The sequence below is a fragment of the Xyrauchen texanus genome, chromosome 47 (assembly GCF_025860055.1).
Source record: "Xyrauchen texanus isolate HMW12.3.18 chromosome 47, RBS_HiC_50CHRs, whole genome shotgun sequence".
Taxonomy (NCBI): Eukaryota; Metazoa; Chordata; class Actinopteri; order Cypriniformes; family Catostomidae; genus Xyrauchen; species Xyrauchen texanus.
The window spans coordinates 6,228,141-6,246,669 of record NC_068322.1 but is presented as its reverse complement, the minus strand read 5'-3'; the positions used below and the strand labels follow the sequence as shown (position 1 = coordinate 6,246,669).

Below are 18,529 nucleotides of genomic sequence, written 5' to 3'. Positions count from 1 at the left end.
CTACTTGGATAAAACAGCTCTCAGATGTGCGAGCTGGACTTTGAAGTCTTGTCTCAGAAGCGGCCCAACTCTTACAGGATGTAGCACGTGTTTGAAACATGCTGTATGTGGGACTAACAAAGGTGAAAATTCAGACTGGACTCTAAAAGAAACATGTAAAATGGCCAATTATGATTTCCAGTAAGGGGTAAAACACACACACACAAAAACACAAACACACACACACAAAAACACAAACACACACACACAATAACACAAACACACACACACAAACACACACACACACACACACACACACACACACACACGCGCGCACACACACACGCACACACACAAAAACACAAACACACACATTGCGACGCCACCAAAATGGAAACCAAACAACAAACAAAATATATTGTTGCCCATTGCTTTATCCTGCTGTTCCTGGTAAAGCAGCACATTATTTTTAACACTTCCTATAGCATCTTCTTGCTATCTAGAAACGTTCGGATACCATAAATCTATTGCATTTAAAATACCAGTTTTATTTCTCAGTTTTACTCAGTTCTCTTGATTAATGATTAGTGTACATTAAACCCATCATTATGCCATTATCTGGTGTTGATAAAACTCAGTGGTTTGAAATAGTAGCATAGCAGATTTGCAGTGTGCGTGTGTGTGTGTGCGTGTGTGTGTTTGTGTGTGTGTGTGTGTGTGTGTACAGTAAAAGGCAAAAAAGGTAAAAAATCTTCATGATGCAATATAAAAATTGACTTGATGACAAAAGTTGAATATAAAACATTTAAAACAATATACTTCCCTGAAACTTAGCTCAGAGTTTTTTTTGCACTTCATGCACATTTTTGGCCTTGAGTGTACATGGTTGTTCTGAAGTGTGCGCATGTGTGCCATGGCTTTCAGAAAGAACCTAGACTTTAATGGGTGACACTTTACACTAAGATTGTTTTCGTTAATATTAATTAACAACAATGTATGATGAACTAACAATGAACAATACTTTAACAGCACTATTAATCTTGGTAAATGTTAATTTTAATATACACATTTTGGAAAATAAAAGTTAACATTAAAGTGTACAAAAACATTGGTTTTTAATACATTATAAACTAACATGAATTAACAATTGTATTTTTATAAACCAACATTTATCAAGATAAATCAAGATAAACGCTTTTAGACGTTTTTGTTCATTTTTAGTTCAAGACACCAGTGTTTTTCTTTTTCTTTTCTGGATATTTTCTGACTAGAATTGATTTGAGAAATAAAGAATTGATTTTCAGGGCAATTGTTTATCTTTACGAGCGCATTTAAAAACAAACAAATAAAAACACAGTATGTAGCCCATTTACTCCTAAAATACTGTACTTCAATTGAATCCATCAATTTAAATAAACTGCCAATCTGAACATTTATGGCTGTTGTGTATAGAATTAAAACATCAACTCACAATAAACAAAGTACAAGATCAAGATATATCAAATATATAAAATGTTACATGCTAAAATTGTAAAAACAACAACACCAACTATCTATAAAAGCACATGGGGCATTTTTGCTCCAATATATATGTTTTGACTGTTGTGCACATGAGTGGGTTAGTCTGCTGTTGGTGTGTGCACTTGTGTAATTCGTAGGATTTATTTTTTCATCCGTGTATATGTGCGTGTTAAAGAGATAACCTATCAGCGGAATGTGCCGAGTAAGCCTTTAAAGATGGCAAGGCAGGAAAGAAGCAAGTACAAAATAACAGCCATCATCCTTTGTTCCGCTCAGTGTCTGTAGCACATGAAAATCTGCCTGTGTCAGGCCTTTGGCTGACCACTAGAGCCAGAACGATCCCGTTCAGAGGAAGCTGGAGAGCTGAGAAAGCTGATGTGTCATGCCTTCCTCTCCAGGCCTGCGTTTCAGCACACACAGTGCAGGAAAGCCACACACACATTTATCTTTCTGCTTTCCTGCTTGCATACACACTTGACTGAGTGATTGCAGCGCTGAGTTGTGGTTTTAAAGGCAATGAGCTCTGAATGTTTGTGCATGTATACCTGTTGAAATACCTGCTGTGAAGGCCTTCAATTGGACCATGAGCCGCCGCTGTGTGGTTAAAGTCATCTCTCTCACTGAGATCCAACTGCTGCCGGTATGTAGCTGCAAAAAGAAAAGAAAGAGCAAAAGAGAAATTGCATTAGATTCGAGGTCACTGGACGAGAGATTAGTTTGTGTGTTTTGTAATTGTTCATGAGAAAGAGGTTCTTCCTATAAAAGCTTGCTTTGGACTGGTCATTGTGGTTAACACAGAACAAAGCAGTGTTTGTGGTTTAGACTAAATTGATGTAACCCTAAAACTTTACAATTGTTTTTAAAAGACATTAATTTGTGTAGCTGTGGATAAAACCATCTGCCAAATGAATACATGCGTTTAGAACAGCTATTTTGGTTGGTTTTATTACTTGGTTAAATTGATGTGTCAGGGAATAGCAGCATATCCAAAAATCATAAACCATAACCAGGCTTGTTGGAAAAGTAACAATGCTAGATGTGAATGTGATTCATTTCTTTCTTTCTCTCTGTGTGTGTGTGTATGTGTAAGACCTGGTTTTACTTTTTCTTCCCTTTAGAAAGTGTTGTGGTCTGACTGCATTATCTCTTTGGAAGAATATTCAGCATAGCACAACTACTTTCTTGAGGAAAAATAAATACAAAAATAAGAACAGCTCTGTATCTATAGGTCAAGCCCATATAGAAATAACCTGATTTGACTACTCAATCCAATCTTGGCTGGTTATGACACCTAACCTTTTGGCTGTGAAAGGTTTTGTCCATAATTTCTACAGCTGGTAAAAATCACCCACCTCCTCAGTGTTTCAAAACTCAGATTTATCTGAAGTGAAACCAGAACTTGACTAATCCTGAAACAAAATTATGCAACATCAACGCAAGCGCAATAGATTACACCTCGCCATTCAAGACACAGTTACAGGTTTTCCAGGCATGACAAACTTTAAATCCATATTAAGGTCAAGGAAATGCTCTTGTTTATATGTAACACATACTTTTGCAACTCTGAAGTAATCATTTGTTAATGAAAAGAATGCAGATAATTGTGCACAGATAATACAAATTCTTATGATGTCATCACTCTTTTGTAGTTGGTGGAATACATTGCATATTGCTGTCTAACTGGATGCTATTAATCTAACAAAAGAAGAAGAGGATGAGTTGTAGGATTTTGGTTACTCTTGAGAGTGCCTGTGTGTTTCACTGGTCTCGGCTGTGGTAGTTTGACTGTACAGATTTTCAGCATTCCTTGTCTGAGTGGTTTATTCTGTTAACAATTATGCAGTTCCAGCTAGTAGAAATGAAATGTCCTGTGTTGCCACCAAGCCATTATGCCATTAAAAAAACAAACAAATGCACAAATAACATTTTTGGATGCTTTTGATTTAGATTAGCATTCAAAGTGACCAAAAAGTGCATGTTTCGTAATGCTACCTAGCCTTCAATTGTTAGTTCTTTACTTACAGTTGCATTCTCATATTTATCTACTTTTGGAATTAGGAGTCAGTTATATGCTTGTAGAAGCATGCCAAACTAATTTACACTAGGTGGTGCTGTAATTAATATCCTGAAAACTCTGTGACGTATTAGTACACAACTAAGACAGCTAATAATCTGTATGCTAAATGTAAAATTAACCCTTTAAAGTGCCTGTACTCTGAACAACTGTTGCTTTAAAATGCTTTTCAACATATCTTCACACAAAGGCCTTCCATTGTCAGCGCTGCATTAGAGATCAAAATCATTTCAACTTCAATCAAATTAGTGTCTCTAATTAGTTAATAGTCGTATCTCCTGCCTGTGCATCAGAGAAGGGAGATGTAAGTCAAGGACATGGCTCCCAAACACAATTAGCAGATAACCCTTCCCTTCCCCTCTGCAGAGATGAGCTTTCCAACATACAATGACTTCTTTCACCTTTGCCTGGGATAAGAGAGAAGTTACACTCTAGGTCTTTTTTAAAGACAAATCCAGTGTGTTTAAAGAAAAGAGCTTTTCAATAGCTGATACGCTGAGACAGGCCTCCGCTGAACTGTTGAATATGTAGCCAGAAGGGCATGGGAGATATGATTTGGTCTCCAGCTCCTTGGATTCATCCTTCAAGAGCTTAAATAACTATTTCAGAGTGCATGGGATAATATTTTTCATTTAAAAGCAGGGTTGAAAGGTGACAGTTCAATTGAGGCCCGAAATCCTGTGTGTCTTCCAATAAATATTTCTGATTCAGAAAAGACATTTTTAAAGGGATAGTTCACCCCAACATATCAAAATCATTTATTTTACAGTATTGTTCCACAGAGGGGAAAAAAATAATTATACTGTATAATCAAATAAAACATTAAAAAGTCGTACCATTGTCTATTTTAAGCCAGTCGTCAATAAAAGTTCATAGATTTAGATTTTAGATTTTTCCAAAAATACTTTGAGCGCCATAAAATATCTTAACAATTGCGCTTTTATGAGCTTAGGCAACACAACCATGACTGCTAGGGGTAGCCTTTGTCACCCTAAATGAATGAAACCTTCCTATATTTAGCTTTACGATATGTTGCAGACTAAAATTAGGGGAGCGAACAGTTCACAACAGTTAGTTTTTAAGATCAGATAGAAGACAATGTTGTCTAGTGAGTCTCATCCAAAAATGGGCCCCTGGGTCATTTAGAAACCACAGAGAACAAGCAGTATTTGTCTGTGACCCTCTCAAGCAGAAGTGGTAGAAGGGGGAAGTCAGGGATTGGTCACTTCACGCAAACAGAAGTGGGCGTTACCATTGAATTAGTGAAATAGGGTAAAGACGCCGGCCCTGTGGTAATCAAATCTGTCAGATCGGTACTCTAATGGCACTCTGTTTGAGGTGATTACTGCGACCTGCAATAAAAGGAAAGGCCTTGCCCTCGTACTGATTGGGTCATTTAGTTCCTCCTGGCTAGTTTATAAAGACTGGACAGGGACCGGAGAGGACAGTTACTCTGAATCAACTCCACAGCCTGGGATCATACCTACCTAGTGTTCCTCAGCAGCACAGCAAGTGGACGTATAGGGTTTGAGTATGCCACATTTAACCAACTGTAGTTTCTACAAGATGAGAGACGCAACTCGAGTTTCCAATGTAAGAACTTGCTATAACTTAATAACTTGCTTTCCTTAATATGTGGGCCAGTTTTTGGCTACTGCTGTTTTATATTGATTAACAGTGCAAACTTCTGGGGATGTTTTAAGACTGATTGAGTTTGATTGAGAAGAGATAAAGAGCTTGAAAAGGAGATTGATGAGTTGCTGTCTGCTTAATGAATGCTTAAACTGAAAGAAATAATTGCATTATAACACACTTTTGTATAAGGGGCCATGTTTTTCTATGGGACATTTTAAGCCGGTTTTAGTTGAATTTGTTTCATTTGTTCATACAATCGACTATCTTTAGCCAATGGTCAATACATGTTCATTGGATTCTTGAAAAAATACTTTAAATGCCTTAAAAGTAACTTAAAAGTTGCGTAACTTATATCGGGAACAAATTATTTACTTTTAAAAAGTCATACGAAAGATGTACATTACTGTTTAAAAATGTCTATCTAAATATCTACAGCCTGCAGAGGCTAAACAAGACAAAGGAGACAAACAAATCATTTTCTTTTCAAAGGTTCAAAGTCATCTGGAGAACTCCAAGTACCATATCCAACAGACCCAGCAGGTCAAACAGTATCTATCTTTGGGCAGCAAGATTGCCAGCCAGGCCCACCCGATTGCCCACACTCACCCAGGACAAGCACTGGGTACCGTGCCCATCATGCGCAACGGACACCAAATGCCACCTGTGAGTGACAGCAGCATGCCAGGAAGCCCCCTCACCCTGCTCACGCTGGCCAATCACGAAAACGAGGTAAGTACTTCCAATGATCTCAACCCCTTTCCCCTTTCCATTGTCTCCATAGCATGCGTTTTAAGACATTAAGAAATCACAGTTTCACAATGAATAAGACACCGTATGTCTATCATACATTTCGTGGCAGTCAACTAATAATACCAATTGATATTTTAAAACCACACGCATTCAAGAAAGCCAGGACCAAGGAGGTCTAATACAAAGAAAAAGCTATCTAATAATATTTAAAATTTAAATTTGGCTTGAAATAAATTCATTTCGTCAGGATACACAGTTACTTTTCAAAACTTGATCCGACACTGAATGCTCAAGCAGATTAATTTACACTAAGAAAACTACTGATGTTGCTATAGCAATGCAAAAAGCACTCAACAATTAGCTTGAAGTGAAAATCAGTCCTCCTTTCCTGTTTAATTAATTGCACGATTGTGCAGAACATCTCAGGTTTTTAAATACATAAGGATGTCTTTCTCAATGGTGATAAGGCAGTGATGACTGCTGACTTGTAAGCAAGATCTTGCGGTCTTTGTTTTCAAATTACGTACATCACAGTGTGATTGAGTCACTCAAAGCTAGAAGGCCTGGACTGCGACATATCGTAAAGACCAAACCCGCAAGAACAAATAAATCACTCTGATTGGCTGATTAATCTGACAATCTGACTTTAGATGCCTATTCACTGCAGTGTTGAGGGATTCTTTGGAAGTTCTGAAGGCCTGACGGGGGCAGAGCTCAGACTCACGTGCAACTTCAGCTAAGGAGTGTGGCTTCGGGCATGCGATTTGTGAAACAGTCATCACACTTTCCTTAAAGGAATACATTCAGATTGTTTTGCAATTCGTTTGTTGGAAAACAATTGAAAATAGGTGATTTTTTTAATTTATTAGGCAGAGAAGGCTTTGTTGGCCCTGAGAAATCGCCACTGCTCTATAGGTCCTCATCAGCATAAGTCAAACATCCAAATCTGATCATGTTGACAATAAAAAGGTGTCAACTACTGTGATAAGAGGTGGTTATTCTACAGCTGTTGCATTTCTGAGATGATGAATCATCTGTTAATGGATTAAGGACCAAGTTTATTCACACGTCACTTACTTGCACTCAGCATTGACAAGGACTGGTGGAAATGAAACAAAACCAAAACTCAAATACAGAGAAATTGACAAATTCAACTACTGCTGACAAAGAACAAAGAGTATGCTATAATCACTGTTTTCTTTTAGTTTCCAATGGATGAAGTAATTGATGATCTTATTAGCCTTGAATCCGGGTTCAAAGATGGGACTTTGGATTTTATGGAGCCAGGCATCATTATGCAAAAAAATGTAAGTATAAGCCAAGTTTATAACTTTTTTTGTGTGGAACTGTTATAGGTTTATAATGACCTGTAAAATGTAAACTTAATTTGACAAATAACCCTGTCTACACCTAAAGTGCAAGGTAAACTTTCATGTTATATACCTTCCAGCTAACCACCACTTAAATACAAACAACTGCAATGTCTAGGGATACTTTAAACTTTAAACACAACTTTAAAGGGGTAGTTTACCCAGAAATGAAAGTTCTGTTATCCTTGACTCACAAATGACATGTAGGGAAGAATGAAAGCACCATTAACATGCACTGTATGGAAACAAGATGAATGTGAATGTTGACTGAGACAACTTTTGTGTTACACAGAGGAAAGAAAGTCATATGGGTTTTGAACAAACATGAAGCTGAGTAAATGATAACAGAAAGATTCATTTTTGGAAGAACTATCCCTTTAAGAAGTGTGCATGTTGCCGTTACAAGGCTGTATGGTGTGCTTGTGTATATATGTGGTGGTTAACTGGCAAGTTCCTAAACTTTATGTTGAAAAGGAGGCTTTTTTGGACCACTTTATGCTTTATAACACAGTTATAAGATGATAATAACACATTTCTAACACAAACACGTGCCACTCTTTGGTATGCTTGGGAAAAGGGGTTTGTCTTTGCGTGGGGTCGCACTGAACCCAGCTGAGAGTCAGAGTTCACAGTCTCTGTGGGGAAAAAATGGGGAAAAGACTTAAATCTCAGGCTTTAAAATGTGGAACAATACAGATTAGTCTGTTAATGACGTTGGCATGCAGAGAGGTATGTCTTAGAAGACACCGACTTATGTGTAATTAGTGATCTCTTCATAAACATTTCTTTCACTTTGTTGGAACTTTTAGAAAGAAAAAAATAATAAACTCCCTTCTGGGGTAATCAATGCTAAAATATGGTCACTTTCTGCTTAGGAATTGCAGTTCAGCAAAGGCCTTTATGTAAGCATCTGTGTATACAAGTAGCTCAAGTATGTGTAAGACCAGCATTAAATTGGTAACGTCATATACTAACGTTCACAGCTGGACAAAGAATCGCTTGAGCTATGATTACAGCAACACCTGAATGCACTAGAGAGTTATGCACTACTGAGAGAGAGAGAGAGAGAGAGAGAGAGAGAGAGAGAGTGTGACTGTCAAGGAGCATTCCTCTAACAAGTGTCAGCAATGAACTTTTTTGTTATGGTGCAGATATTTGCCCCAGGAGTGAGTTTTAGGGGGATTTTTATCACTTTTTTAACCACTTTGACTTTTATGTAAAATTGTATCTGTGTAATCAGTTAAATAAAGGGTTAGTTCATCATGTACTCTCATGTTGTTCCAAACCCCTTGTGATTTTCTTTCCCCTGTGGATAAGCAAAGGAGATTTTAGGAAGAATGTTAGCCTCAGTCATCTTTTACTTTCATTGCATCTTTTTTCTTCCCTACAATGAAAGCGAATGGTGACTGAGTCTAACATTCTACCTAACATCCCCATTGTTGTTCCTCAGAGGAAAGAAAGTCATACAGGTTTGGAACAACATACAGAATTTTAAATGATGACAGAATTTTCATTTGTGGATGAACTATTATTAATTTGCAATCTGAATAATTAGATGCTGTTACCTATACATTTAAGTTAATCTATAATTTAACTAATTTCATGTGATGATGTGTATAATAGGCCTACAATACAACACTAAAGAAAGATGTTACAAAAATAAGAAAAAATAGTGATGAAGTGCATCGAGGAAGGAGAGAGAGGATTTTGTATTTGAGTAAGCAGTCAGGCATTGGATTGAGCTAATATCTTCTCTCCCAGTGGACATGTTCAAAAATGATACCATGCTTAAACGGATCAATTCGTTCTAATTAGTCATACAGCATGACACATCACGTTGCTTCCCCATGTCAACATCTCCGCTAACATGATGGGAATGGATTGAAGTAATTACGACGTGAGCAGTCAAGGGGCTGTGGCAATCTTTCATTTTGATAAGCGTGCTTTTCCAGAGATAATGGAGAGCATGTATGAGCAAAAGAAAAACTAGCTGCCAGCAGACACTATAATGTCTGCTGCTTAATGCTCTGACCACCTCTATAATCCTTTGCAACACTAGTTCTGAGAAAGAGGATTTCATCCATAACGCTCTGAAAAAACTGGCTTGCCACAGTTCTGGCATGTGTGGGGCTTTTGTGGGGTTGGTACTGGGTAGAAAAGGAAAAATAACACTGCAGACTGGATAACGATTACTGGATTACATATCGAGCATTTCAGCAATGTTGTAAAGTGAACAATAATTTAAACTGGCAGCGACAGAAATTGTGTGCTCGTCGGAAACGAAATGTGCACAGACAAAATACTCAATATACTGTAGTACCATTGTTTAGCTAAAAATTTCACTTGCTCCATAGCGCCCTCTTTCGTCTCTGCCAATCAATGCATGTGTTATTCCAGTGATACAGGAGCTTAATAATAGCAAATGTAACTTTGATAGCACATAACACAAAACACATTGCATAAAGAATCACATATGCACACAATAACTAAACTGATTAACATCCAGTGTCCCTGCACAAAGGGATAGACCACCCAAAAATGAAGACGAACTCACAAACTAACACTCTCTCTCTCTTTTTTCTGAAGGTGTCCCTGAACAACAGCATGCTGGAGATGTACGGCAGTGACCAAGGTATGACTGCCTCTCATGATGGACTGACACCCCCCTCATGCCCCACAAAGTTCTCAGTTAAAAGGGAAGTCACAGGTATGGAGCACAGCGGGCACAACTGCCTGTCCCGGCAGGACCTGTGCTGTTAGCAAAGTCAAAAGAAACTTTTTTAAGAGCAGTTTAGCAATTAGAAACTATAAAAGGTATTTAGATCCAAAATCTGTGGATTGCTTTTTAAAATCAGCTAATTTCATAGAAAATAAGTGTAGTATATGTATTTTATAGGTATGCGGTAGGCAATACAAATCCTGATCAAAGGATTTTTTTGATATAGTGGTTATTGATACGGTGGTGGTCAAAATTCTGAGGCTACATTGAAAATCTAGGATTCAAAATCTAATTTAAACCTGGAAATAAACAGAAATGTTGAGCATTTTAAAACTAACAAACTTTATGATTTAAAATTTATGTCCAAAAGTTCAGATACATGGATATTTTTCAGCTGCGTAGGGCTCTCTCTATCCTGAGCTGCCATATCCGGTTCGACCTTATCCCTCTCTTCAGCTGATTAGCCCGATTGGGGGCCAGCCGTGCGGACTCACAGCCCGGCCTGGCCCCGCCCTCATCCTCATCACAAAAGTATTTCCGTCCACAGAACTGTCACTCATTGGATGTTTTTGGTTTTTGCACCATTCGGAGTAAATTCTAGAGACTGTTGTGTGTGAAAATCTCAAGAGATCAGCAGTTACAGAAATACTCAAACCAGTTGTCTAATAAAACTTCTCAATAATCAAACACTGGTAAAAAATTATCAGGTATGCTCTGCCGAATATTCAGCAGTTTATCCGTCGTGAAACTGATTGGGAAACTGACAAAAAATGACAAACAAACAAAAGTAACAAAGACACTAGAGAGCGTCACACCGAAAGCGCCATCTTGGCAGAATGCTGCCAAAAATAAAAAACATCCAGTGAGGGACAGTTCTGCTGATGGAAATGGCTTGTTGATGAGAGAGAGCAACAGGGAATGGCCAGACTGGTTCAAACCAGTCTACACAATAATAGGCAGGTGGTTTTAATGTTGTGGCTGATTGGTGTATATATATATATATATATATATATATATATATATATATATATATATATATATATATATATATATATATTTCTGTATGTACACTGGCGGCCAAAAGTTTGGAATAATGTACAGATTCAGAATGTACAGTTTAGAAAGGAAATTGGTACTTTAATTCACCAGTACAGACAGACAGTACAGTGCTCATTTTTCAAGGAAACACCTACAAAGTGGCATTCAGCTGAACAGCACCAACACTATTTAAAAAAAGTAATCTTTGATCAAATCTAGACAGGCCCCATTTCCAGCAGTCTTCACTCCAACACCTTATCCTTGAGTAATCATGCCAAATTGCTATTTTGTTACTAGAAATTCACTTGCCATTATATCAAACACAGTTGAAAGCTATTTGGTATGTAAATATACTTAAGATCCTCTTTGTGTTTGTTTTTAAATTGCCACAGTATGCAACAGACTGGCATGTCTTAAGGTTAATATTAGGTCAAAAATGGCAAAAAAGAAATGGCTTTTTCTGGAAACTCGTCAGTCAATCATTGTTTTGAGGAATGAAGGCTATACAATGCTTGAAATTGCCAAAATAAAAAAAAACTGAAGATTTTATGAAAAGGTGTACACTACAGTCTTTAAAGACAAAGGCCAACTGGCTCTAACAAGGACAGAAAGAGATGTGAAAGACCAGATGTACAACTAAACAAGAGGATAAGTACATCAGAGTCTCTAGTTTGAGAAATAGATGCCTCACATGTCCTCAGCTGACAGCTTCATTGAATTCTACCCGCTCAACACCAGTTTCATGTACAACAGTAAAGAGAAGACTCAGGAAGCCTTAAAGGAAGAATTGCAAAGAAAAAGACACTTTTGAAACAGAAAAACAAAAAGAAAAGGTTTGAGTGGGCAAAGAAACAGACATTGGACAACAGATAATTGGAAAAGAGTGTTATGGATCTTAACCCCATTGAGATTTTGTGGGATCAGTTAGACTGTAAGGTGCGCGAGAAGTGCCCGACAAGACAGACACATCTATGGCAAGTGCTACAGGAAGTGTGGGGTGAAATATCATCTGAGTATCTGGACAAACTGACCGCTAGAATGCCGAGGATCTGCAAAGCTGTCATTCCTGCATGTGGAGGGTTTTTTTATGAGAATTCATTGAAGTAGTTTAAGTTCTGAAATATTTTTTTCAAATTATAATAGTAATATTTCATGTTATTAATGTCCTGGCGATACATTGTGATCAGTTGAATGCCACTTTGGTGAATACAAGTACCAATTTCTTTCCATAAGACCATCATCTGTCCATTATTCCAAACCTTTAGCCCCCAGTGTATGTATATAAGTATATACACAGTGTAAATATATCTATATATATATATATATATATATATATATATATATATATATATATATATATATATATATACACACAATACAATATTTTATTATGAAAATAAAAAAAAAAAAAACAGGGACATACTGTAAATAGATCTAGCAAAGCAAACCAGACAGACCCGCTCCACATCTGTTATTCCAAATGACCTGGGATGTGAAAGCCAAACACATCCCTGTGTGTTTCGTGTTATTATCCAGCTGTCTCATTTTAAGAGTCAGTGTGCTCTGTGTTTAGCTCGGCATTGTGTTCCCCTCATTCTTCATTATCAATTCTTCAATGAGCGGAATACGGAAGTATGTATTCTTAGCATGATAGACATGGCACAATGCATCCTTTGTGGGTGCTGTTTTTTTCTTATGAATGTCATGCATCAAGTAAAGCTAATTGATTCAGGAAATAGAAAGGATGCATGGAGAACTCTTCACTCCAGCAAAAAAATAAGTGCATTACTGTCTTTCTCATATAAGGGTGCTGGAAAGTGCTCTTGTTTGGATACGCATGGCTTAAATGACCTTATTGAATCAGAAGAAATGAATTCAGAAATCCAATCACTGCTTTCAGTTATATAATTTGGAAGAATGTGAATGTGAATATGCTGAAGTATTTTGCATCCCCCTTCCACCCATTCTAGACTGTCAGCAGATTGGTTAAACTTTTAATTGTAGGGTCAGGAAGGATTAAAGGAAAATAAACAGCTTTTTCTGCAATAAGACAGAGATCTGGTTATGACGAGGCTGGGGTGAATGATAACAGCTTTTTTCAGGGACACAAAGAGCACTTGTAGTGATGAGTGTTTGCGTGTTTTGGGTTTAACAGAGGTTAGTTTTGTTTTATGGGTACTTGACCGAGGTCATGATTTGAAATGGCTAGGAAGCTGTTAAAACTAAAGAATCAGGCATTGTTAATTATTATAAATAGTTTTCCTTAAAGACCCATTGATTACAAACCAAAACCAGCATGGTGTTTTCCTTACTTATGGATCTGCTTTACCACACTGGTTAGTTTCTTCAATAATAATCCTTTCTGATTTTCTCTTCCAGAACATGATACCAGAGTCTTGGCCAAAGAAAGACAGAAAAAAGAAAATCACAATCTAAGTAAGCTTTTTCTTTTATCTTACATTCATTGTCTGGGTTCAGGCACTTTGGGGTCTAAGATGCCTTTTAAAAATCTAATTGTCCCCCAAACAAACATAAAAAAGTCAAATTTCTTTATAATTATTAAGGGTTAAACCTTCAGTAATACTTGTTGTATGGGTCATGGCTAAATCTTAAAATATTTGACATATCTGAATGAAAAATCAAAGGGTTGAATTGAAAATTACTGTTATTGTTTATATATATATATATAACTGGGGTCTCTAGGACCCCAAACATAAAAACAGTTTAGCTAATCTCCATAGACAATGAGGGTTAAACATTTAACATGAGGGTTAAAGGTATCCCAATACTTTCACCCACTGTTGCAATTGTGCATATTTTGGTTGTGTGACAATAAAAGTGATTTGATTTAAATATTGTATTGAATCATATTTAATATTATACTTTCAATATATCAATTTGATAATTAAAATAGATCATATAATAGATTAAATGTTAATATCTGTCATATTTTGGATAAGTCAATTTTTTTTAATTAATTTCCAGTTGAAAGACGACGGCGATACAACATCAACTACAGGATCAAAGAGCTTGGAACACTGATACCCAAATCAAATGACCCGTGAGTTAAAATCTTAGTGAATTCACACAGTAACAGTAAAGTTGAACTCTAAAAGTCAAACTGCACCTGGAAAAGAAAGAAAAAACAATTCCATCAGATAAAGACTCCTGAAGGGAGAGCAAGATGACATTAAAGGAGAGTGAAAATGACAGTACAGTGCTCATTTTTCAAGGAAATACCTACAAAGTGACAGACCACCTCAGAACAGATCACCATTTGAATGATGTAAATGAGATTAAAGGCAATGTATGGCCCATTTGAACCAAAGTTTAAGCACAACTGAACCCCGAGATGAAGTACAGTAAAGAGGGGGAGTCCATTGCCCCAGCTTAATTGAACTTTTTATTGAATTTAAATGGAAGGCTACTGCTGTCACCTTGCCAGTAACACAAGATAAAGGAGATTATTAGCTCCGATCAGGGCCAACATCTTATTCCAAAGAAAGAGACAATTTCATGACACTTTACTCCATTTTAAAAACTAATGGTGTCAGGAATAGCTGCACTTTAGCTCAGCTTCCAAAGTCCATTTTTTCCAACTTCTTCTGACACCTATTTTTGCTCAGGGATTAATTTTACCATGCTAGGGCCCGCAGAATGGACTTTTTTGCAGACATACTTAACTATTCCATTAAAATTCCTATTCCAAGGCAAGGTAATGTCCGAGAATGAATAATTGGCCATGTAAATCACAGTTTCTTAGTCCTGAAAAAAAGAAGACCTTTGTGAGGCTTTTCTCTGTGCATGAAAGTTATGCTGACGCAAAAGTGGTGTTGAGAAAGGTTATCTTTTACGTTTTTCCGGCAGTGATATGCGCTGGAACAAAGGGACGATCCTCAAGGCCTCAGTGGAATACATTAAGTGGCTACAGAAAGAGCAGCAACACACCCGTGATATGGAGTGCCGACAGAAGAAACTAGAGCAGGCCAACAGAAGACTTCTTCTACGAATCCAGGTAAAGAGACAAAAAGAACAAAAGAGCAAGGAAAGATGACTATGAGAGAGAGAGAGAGTAACAGACCTGAACTGACCTGAGAGAGGGATGCAGCCCTGTTGAAAAAGGACTAGTTTGGACAATCTTAAAACTGAGAATTTTTTTAACTGGTTTTAGATGGGCAATGCTGGTCTGTGACTGGCACAAGCTGATTAAACTGGTTAATGACAAGTTAGACCATCTTGACTATTGTTGCCATTAGCACTTTGAAACAATAGCTTGTTAGGCTTAAAGCTACTTATAATTTAAAGTAGTTAAATTTGTGTATTTAATTATAATAGAATGATCAGATATTTGATAAACTGCAGTCAGAGCAGTGTTTAATTTGAGGATCTCAATTAGGTGACAGATTCATTTTTCACTAAATACCACCGATAATACTAGACAATACAACCATTTATATTAATGAGTCGAAAACAGTAGTATTGAACTAGATATTCTTATATATACAATTATTTTATAACTTTTTGTAATGAATATCTTAACATATATTCAGTATATCACTAAAAACCTAAATGCTGAACAAGGACTCAAATTAACCTATGAATCGTTTTTGTGTGAAACCAGTTCAACGGAAACTTCTGAACAAATGTTTTCAATAAAACTAAAAAATACTTTCCAATGCTTCATTTGAGAGGGAGTGGTAAACCATGCAGGTAGACTATGATGGGTTATCAGCTAAAATGACAAATGAAATGTCAAAAAGAAAATGGGTTTAATTATTCCTTTAAGTCGGTTACCAGCTAACCCAGAAAAAAGAGAAAGGGATAGACAGACTTCCATCTCCTCATTCCCCTTCCCTTTGTCCCTGACAGCAGAGCAGTCTGCACCTATTGATGTTTGTAACTGCCTTTCCGACTGTGCTTTAAAGCATGGTAAGCCGAGGTAATTAACTAATTAGTAAATAGTGAACTACAGCTTCGTCAGGAGCAGAAATGCCATGAATTAGATTATTAGGGCTAATAACTTTGAAGAGCTGGTCTTCTCGTCCTCTCTCTTACAAACTAATGCATTACATTCCCACAGTATTGATATTTTCATGGACCAGGCACGAGTTGTCTTCAGACATGCGAAGACATTGCAATTAGGCCTCAATTTAATTACCCTGAAGCTCCCTTTTCAAAAGCTAATGCTAGTAACGCTTCAACTGAGTGTCTGAAGATACCCACATTGAGAGGCAATGCAATAGCTCATTTAGGCTGTCTACGCTACAAATAATGTGTGGGAGTAATAGAAAAATATGAAACCATGGCACTTAAGGTAGACACTTACACAATGTTAGGCAACTAAAAGAAGTGACACTACTAAGAGTTAGCCTTCAAATGCAAAGTGCCAAAGATGCTATGAAATAATTGTGAAATAACTTTGTCTTTAACAGGAACTAGAAATCCAGGCTCGTGCTCATGGTTTACCCAATATGGCTACTTCAATGGGAGTTGTGGAAATTTCATCTCACCTCCTAAAACAGCAACAACAACAGCAGCAGCAACACCAAACCCAAATCCCAGCAGTGCCTCCAAGCACCCAGGGGCCACTTCAACCTGCTCAGCCACCTCTCTACCCTCAAGAGGACATGAGTAACCCGGAATACATCCAGAGGACAACCATGCCAACAGCTATGGGTGCTGGGAACACCGGAGAACAGACTGATGGCTCCACAACCTTCTCTGATCCTCTATCACACTTCACCGACTTCTTCAATTCCTCCTTGAAAGAAGAACATCGACTGGAAGAGATCCTGATGGACGATCCTCTCTCGCCCTTCGGTACCGACCCGCTTCTCTCTGCTGGATCGCCCACAGCATCCAAAGGAAGCAGCCGCAGGAGCAGTTTTAGCTCAGAGGAAGCAGATGAACTTTGACAGTCTGGATGCCAACTGGAGGCCTCAACAAGGGCCTTCATATCTGAAACATTGTGTAACTGACCTCCCATTTTCCATTGGACTACAAAGATGACAGGAAACCAGGCTTGTGCCAGTGTTGAGTCAGACACATCAAAAAAAGGGAGACTGACTGATCTACTGACATTGATCTACTCTATAAAGGACTGCCTTTTTGGCATTAACACTGGCTACATATAGCAAGCGGATTACCAAATGTACATTTCTGAAACTTAATGTCATTGTTTTTATGAACCAATTTTAAAGGAGTTAGAAAGAGATCATTTCGTGCCTTATCCAAAGCTGGCTAACTTTATTACCACTGAAACCCTAAAGCAATAGAAAAAAAAAACAACCTTACATGTCTTTCTGTGTTTCATATGTATTTTTCCAAAAGCATACATGTTCATGTATTTATGTTTTAATCCTTGTATTCTTTAAAAAAAAAAATAGATTTCTTAATCTAACATGTTACTTTTTTATATGACTCTAGGGGTGTGGGACAACACAATAAACCCCTTTTTGATAAAATGAAAACAATGTCTTTCGTTAATTTCATATACTAATATGTAGGGGTGTAAAATGCATCTATGCATCATGGTGCATCATTCTATTAAAGAAATTTCAATGCATCGATTTTGGAATTTAACAATCGATTATCATTACTATATTAATACCAGTCTCATATTACACAAACCTTCTCGCAACAGAATCGGAGTATGCAATATTGAAGGGAAAGAAATCACACTTTGATTAAGAAAGTACCTACATGGATGGAGGGATGCGGCGTCATATAGGCTTTCTGTGTCATTATCTTTTGCTGTGTGTGTCTCAAACAGTACTGCATGAAAATACGATTGGATTCTCGTGAACGAGCTTGACAAGTGCAGGCGCCTTCGTTTAGCCACCTGGCGCCTCTCTCCCTATCCCAAAATGAATAGGGAACAAATGGTTACCATATCCAGTGTATAACCACCTTTACTTGCTACTAATAGATAGTTACAATTTCAGTCCCTGCTCGATTTAAACATTGATCTTATCTGCCTGCACGTGACATTTCATCTTTAATTATTGGTGCAATTAATCTTAACGTTACATGATATGCAAATCTATTACGACTAATTCACAATTTACCATCTTTTTGTATGCTTGCATCAAATCATTATGTTGCATCAGACATTATGTTATCCTTTATGTATTATGCATGTACCATATCAATATGTAATATCTTATGTCTACATGTAACATAATCATATGTATAAAGCATATCATGTAATGCATCTTTTTGTTAATATACTGTATGCAGCCACATATAAGCCAATCCTCCTTGTATTATATTTGCTTGGTTATCTCCTAAGCTCTAATGCTTTGGAAGCCCTTCTTAAACTAATTTCATTTGGAGGTACATTCATACATAAACCACTGCCTGTTTATTATCTGATGGGGCAGTGATGCAACTGCCTTAGATTTCGGATGCAGCAACAAACAAGTGAAAATTGTGCAGGCCTAC

General features: G+C 37.2%; 1 protein-coding gene across 3 annotated transcripts; it reads left to right on the top strand.

The window, feature by feature from the left end:
* Positions 1-1,988: 1,988 nt before the first annotated feature.
* tfec (transcription factor EC) lies at positions 1,989-18,191 on the top strand. Of its 3 annotated transcripts, none has more exons than XM_052120903.1 (8): positions 1,989-2,140; positions 5,699-5,938; positions 7,165-7,266; positions 9,916-10,036; positions 13,466-13,522; positions 14,072-14,147; positions 14,954-15,101; positions 16,519-18,191. In XM_052120903.1, the coding sequence occupies exons 1-8, from the start codon at positions 2,084-2,086 to the stop codon at positions 16,999-17,001; spliced, it is 1,284 nt and encodes a 427-aa protein (XP_051976863.1). In that variant the 5' UTR covers positions 1,989-2,083; the 3' UTR covers positions 17,002-18,191. The 3 variants fall into 3 exon arrangements, with proteins under 3 accessions (XP_051976863.1, XP_051976864.1, XP_051976862.1); XM_052120904.1 differs by lacking the exon at positions 1,989-2,140 and adding an exon at positions 4,897-5,167 and having other exon boundaries at positions 9,916-9,961; XM_052120902.1 differs by lacking the exon at positions 1,989-2,140 and adding an exon at positions 4,897-5,167.
* The last annotated feature ends 338 nt before the right edge of the window (positions 18,192-18,529 follow it).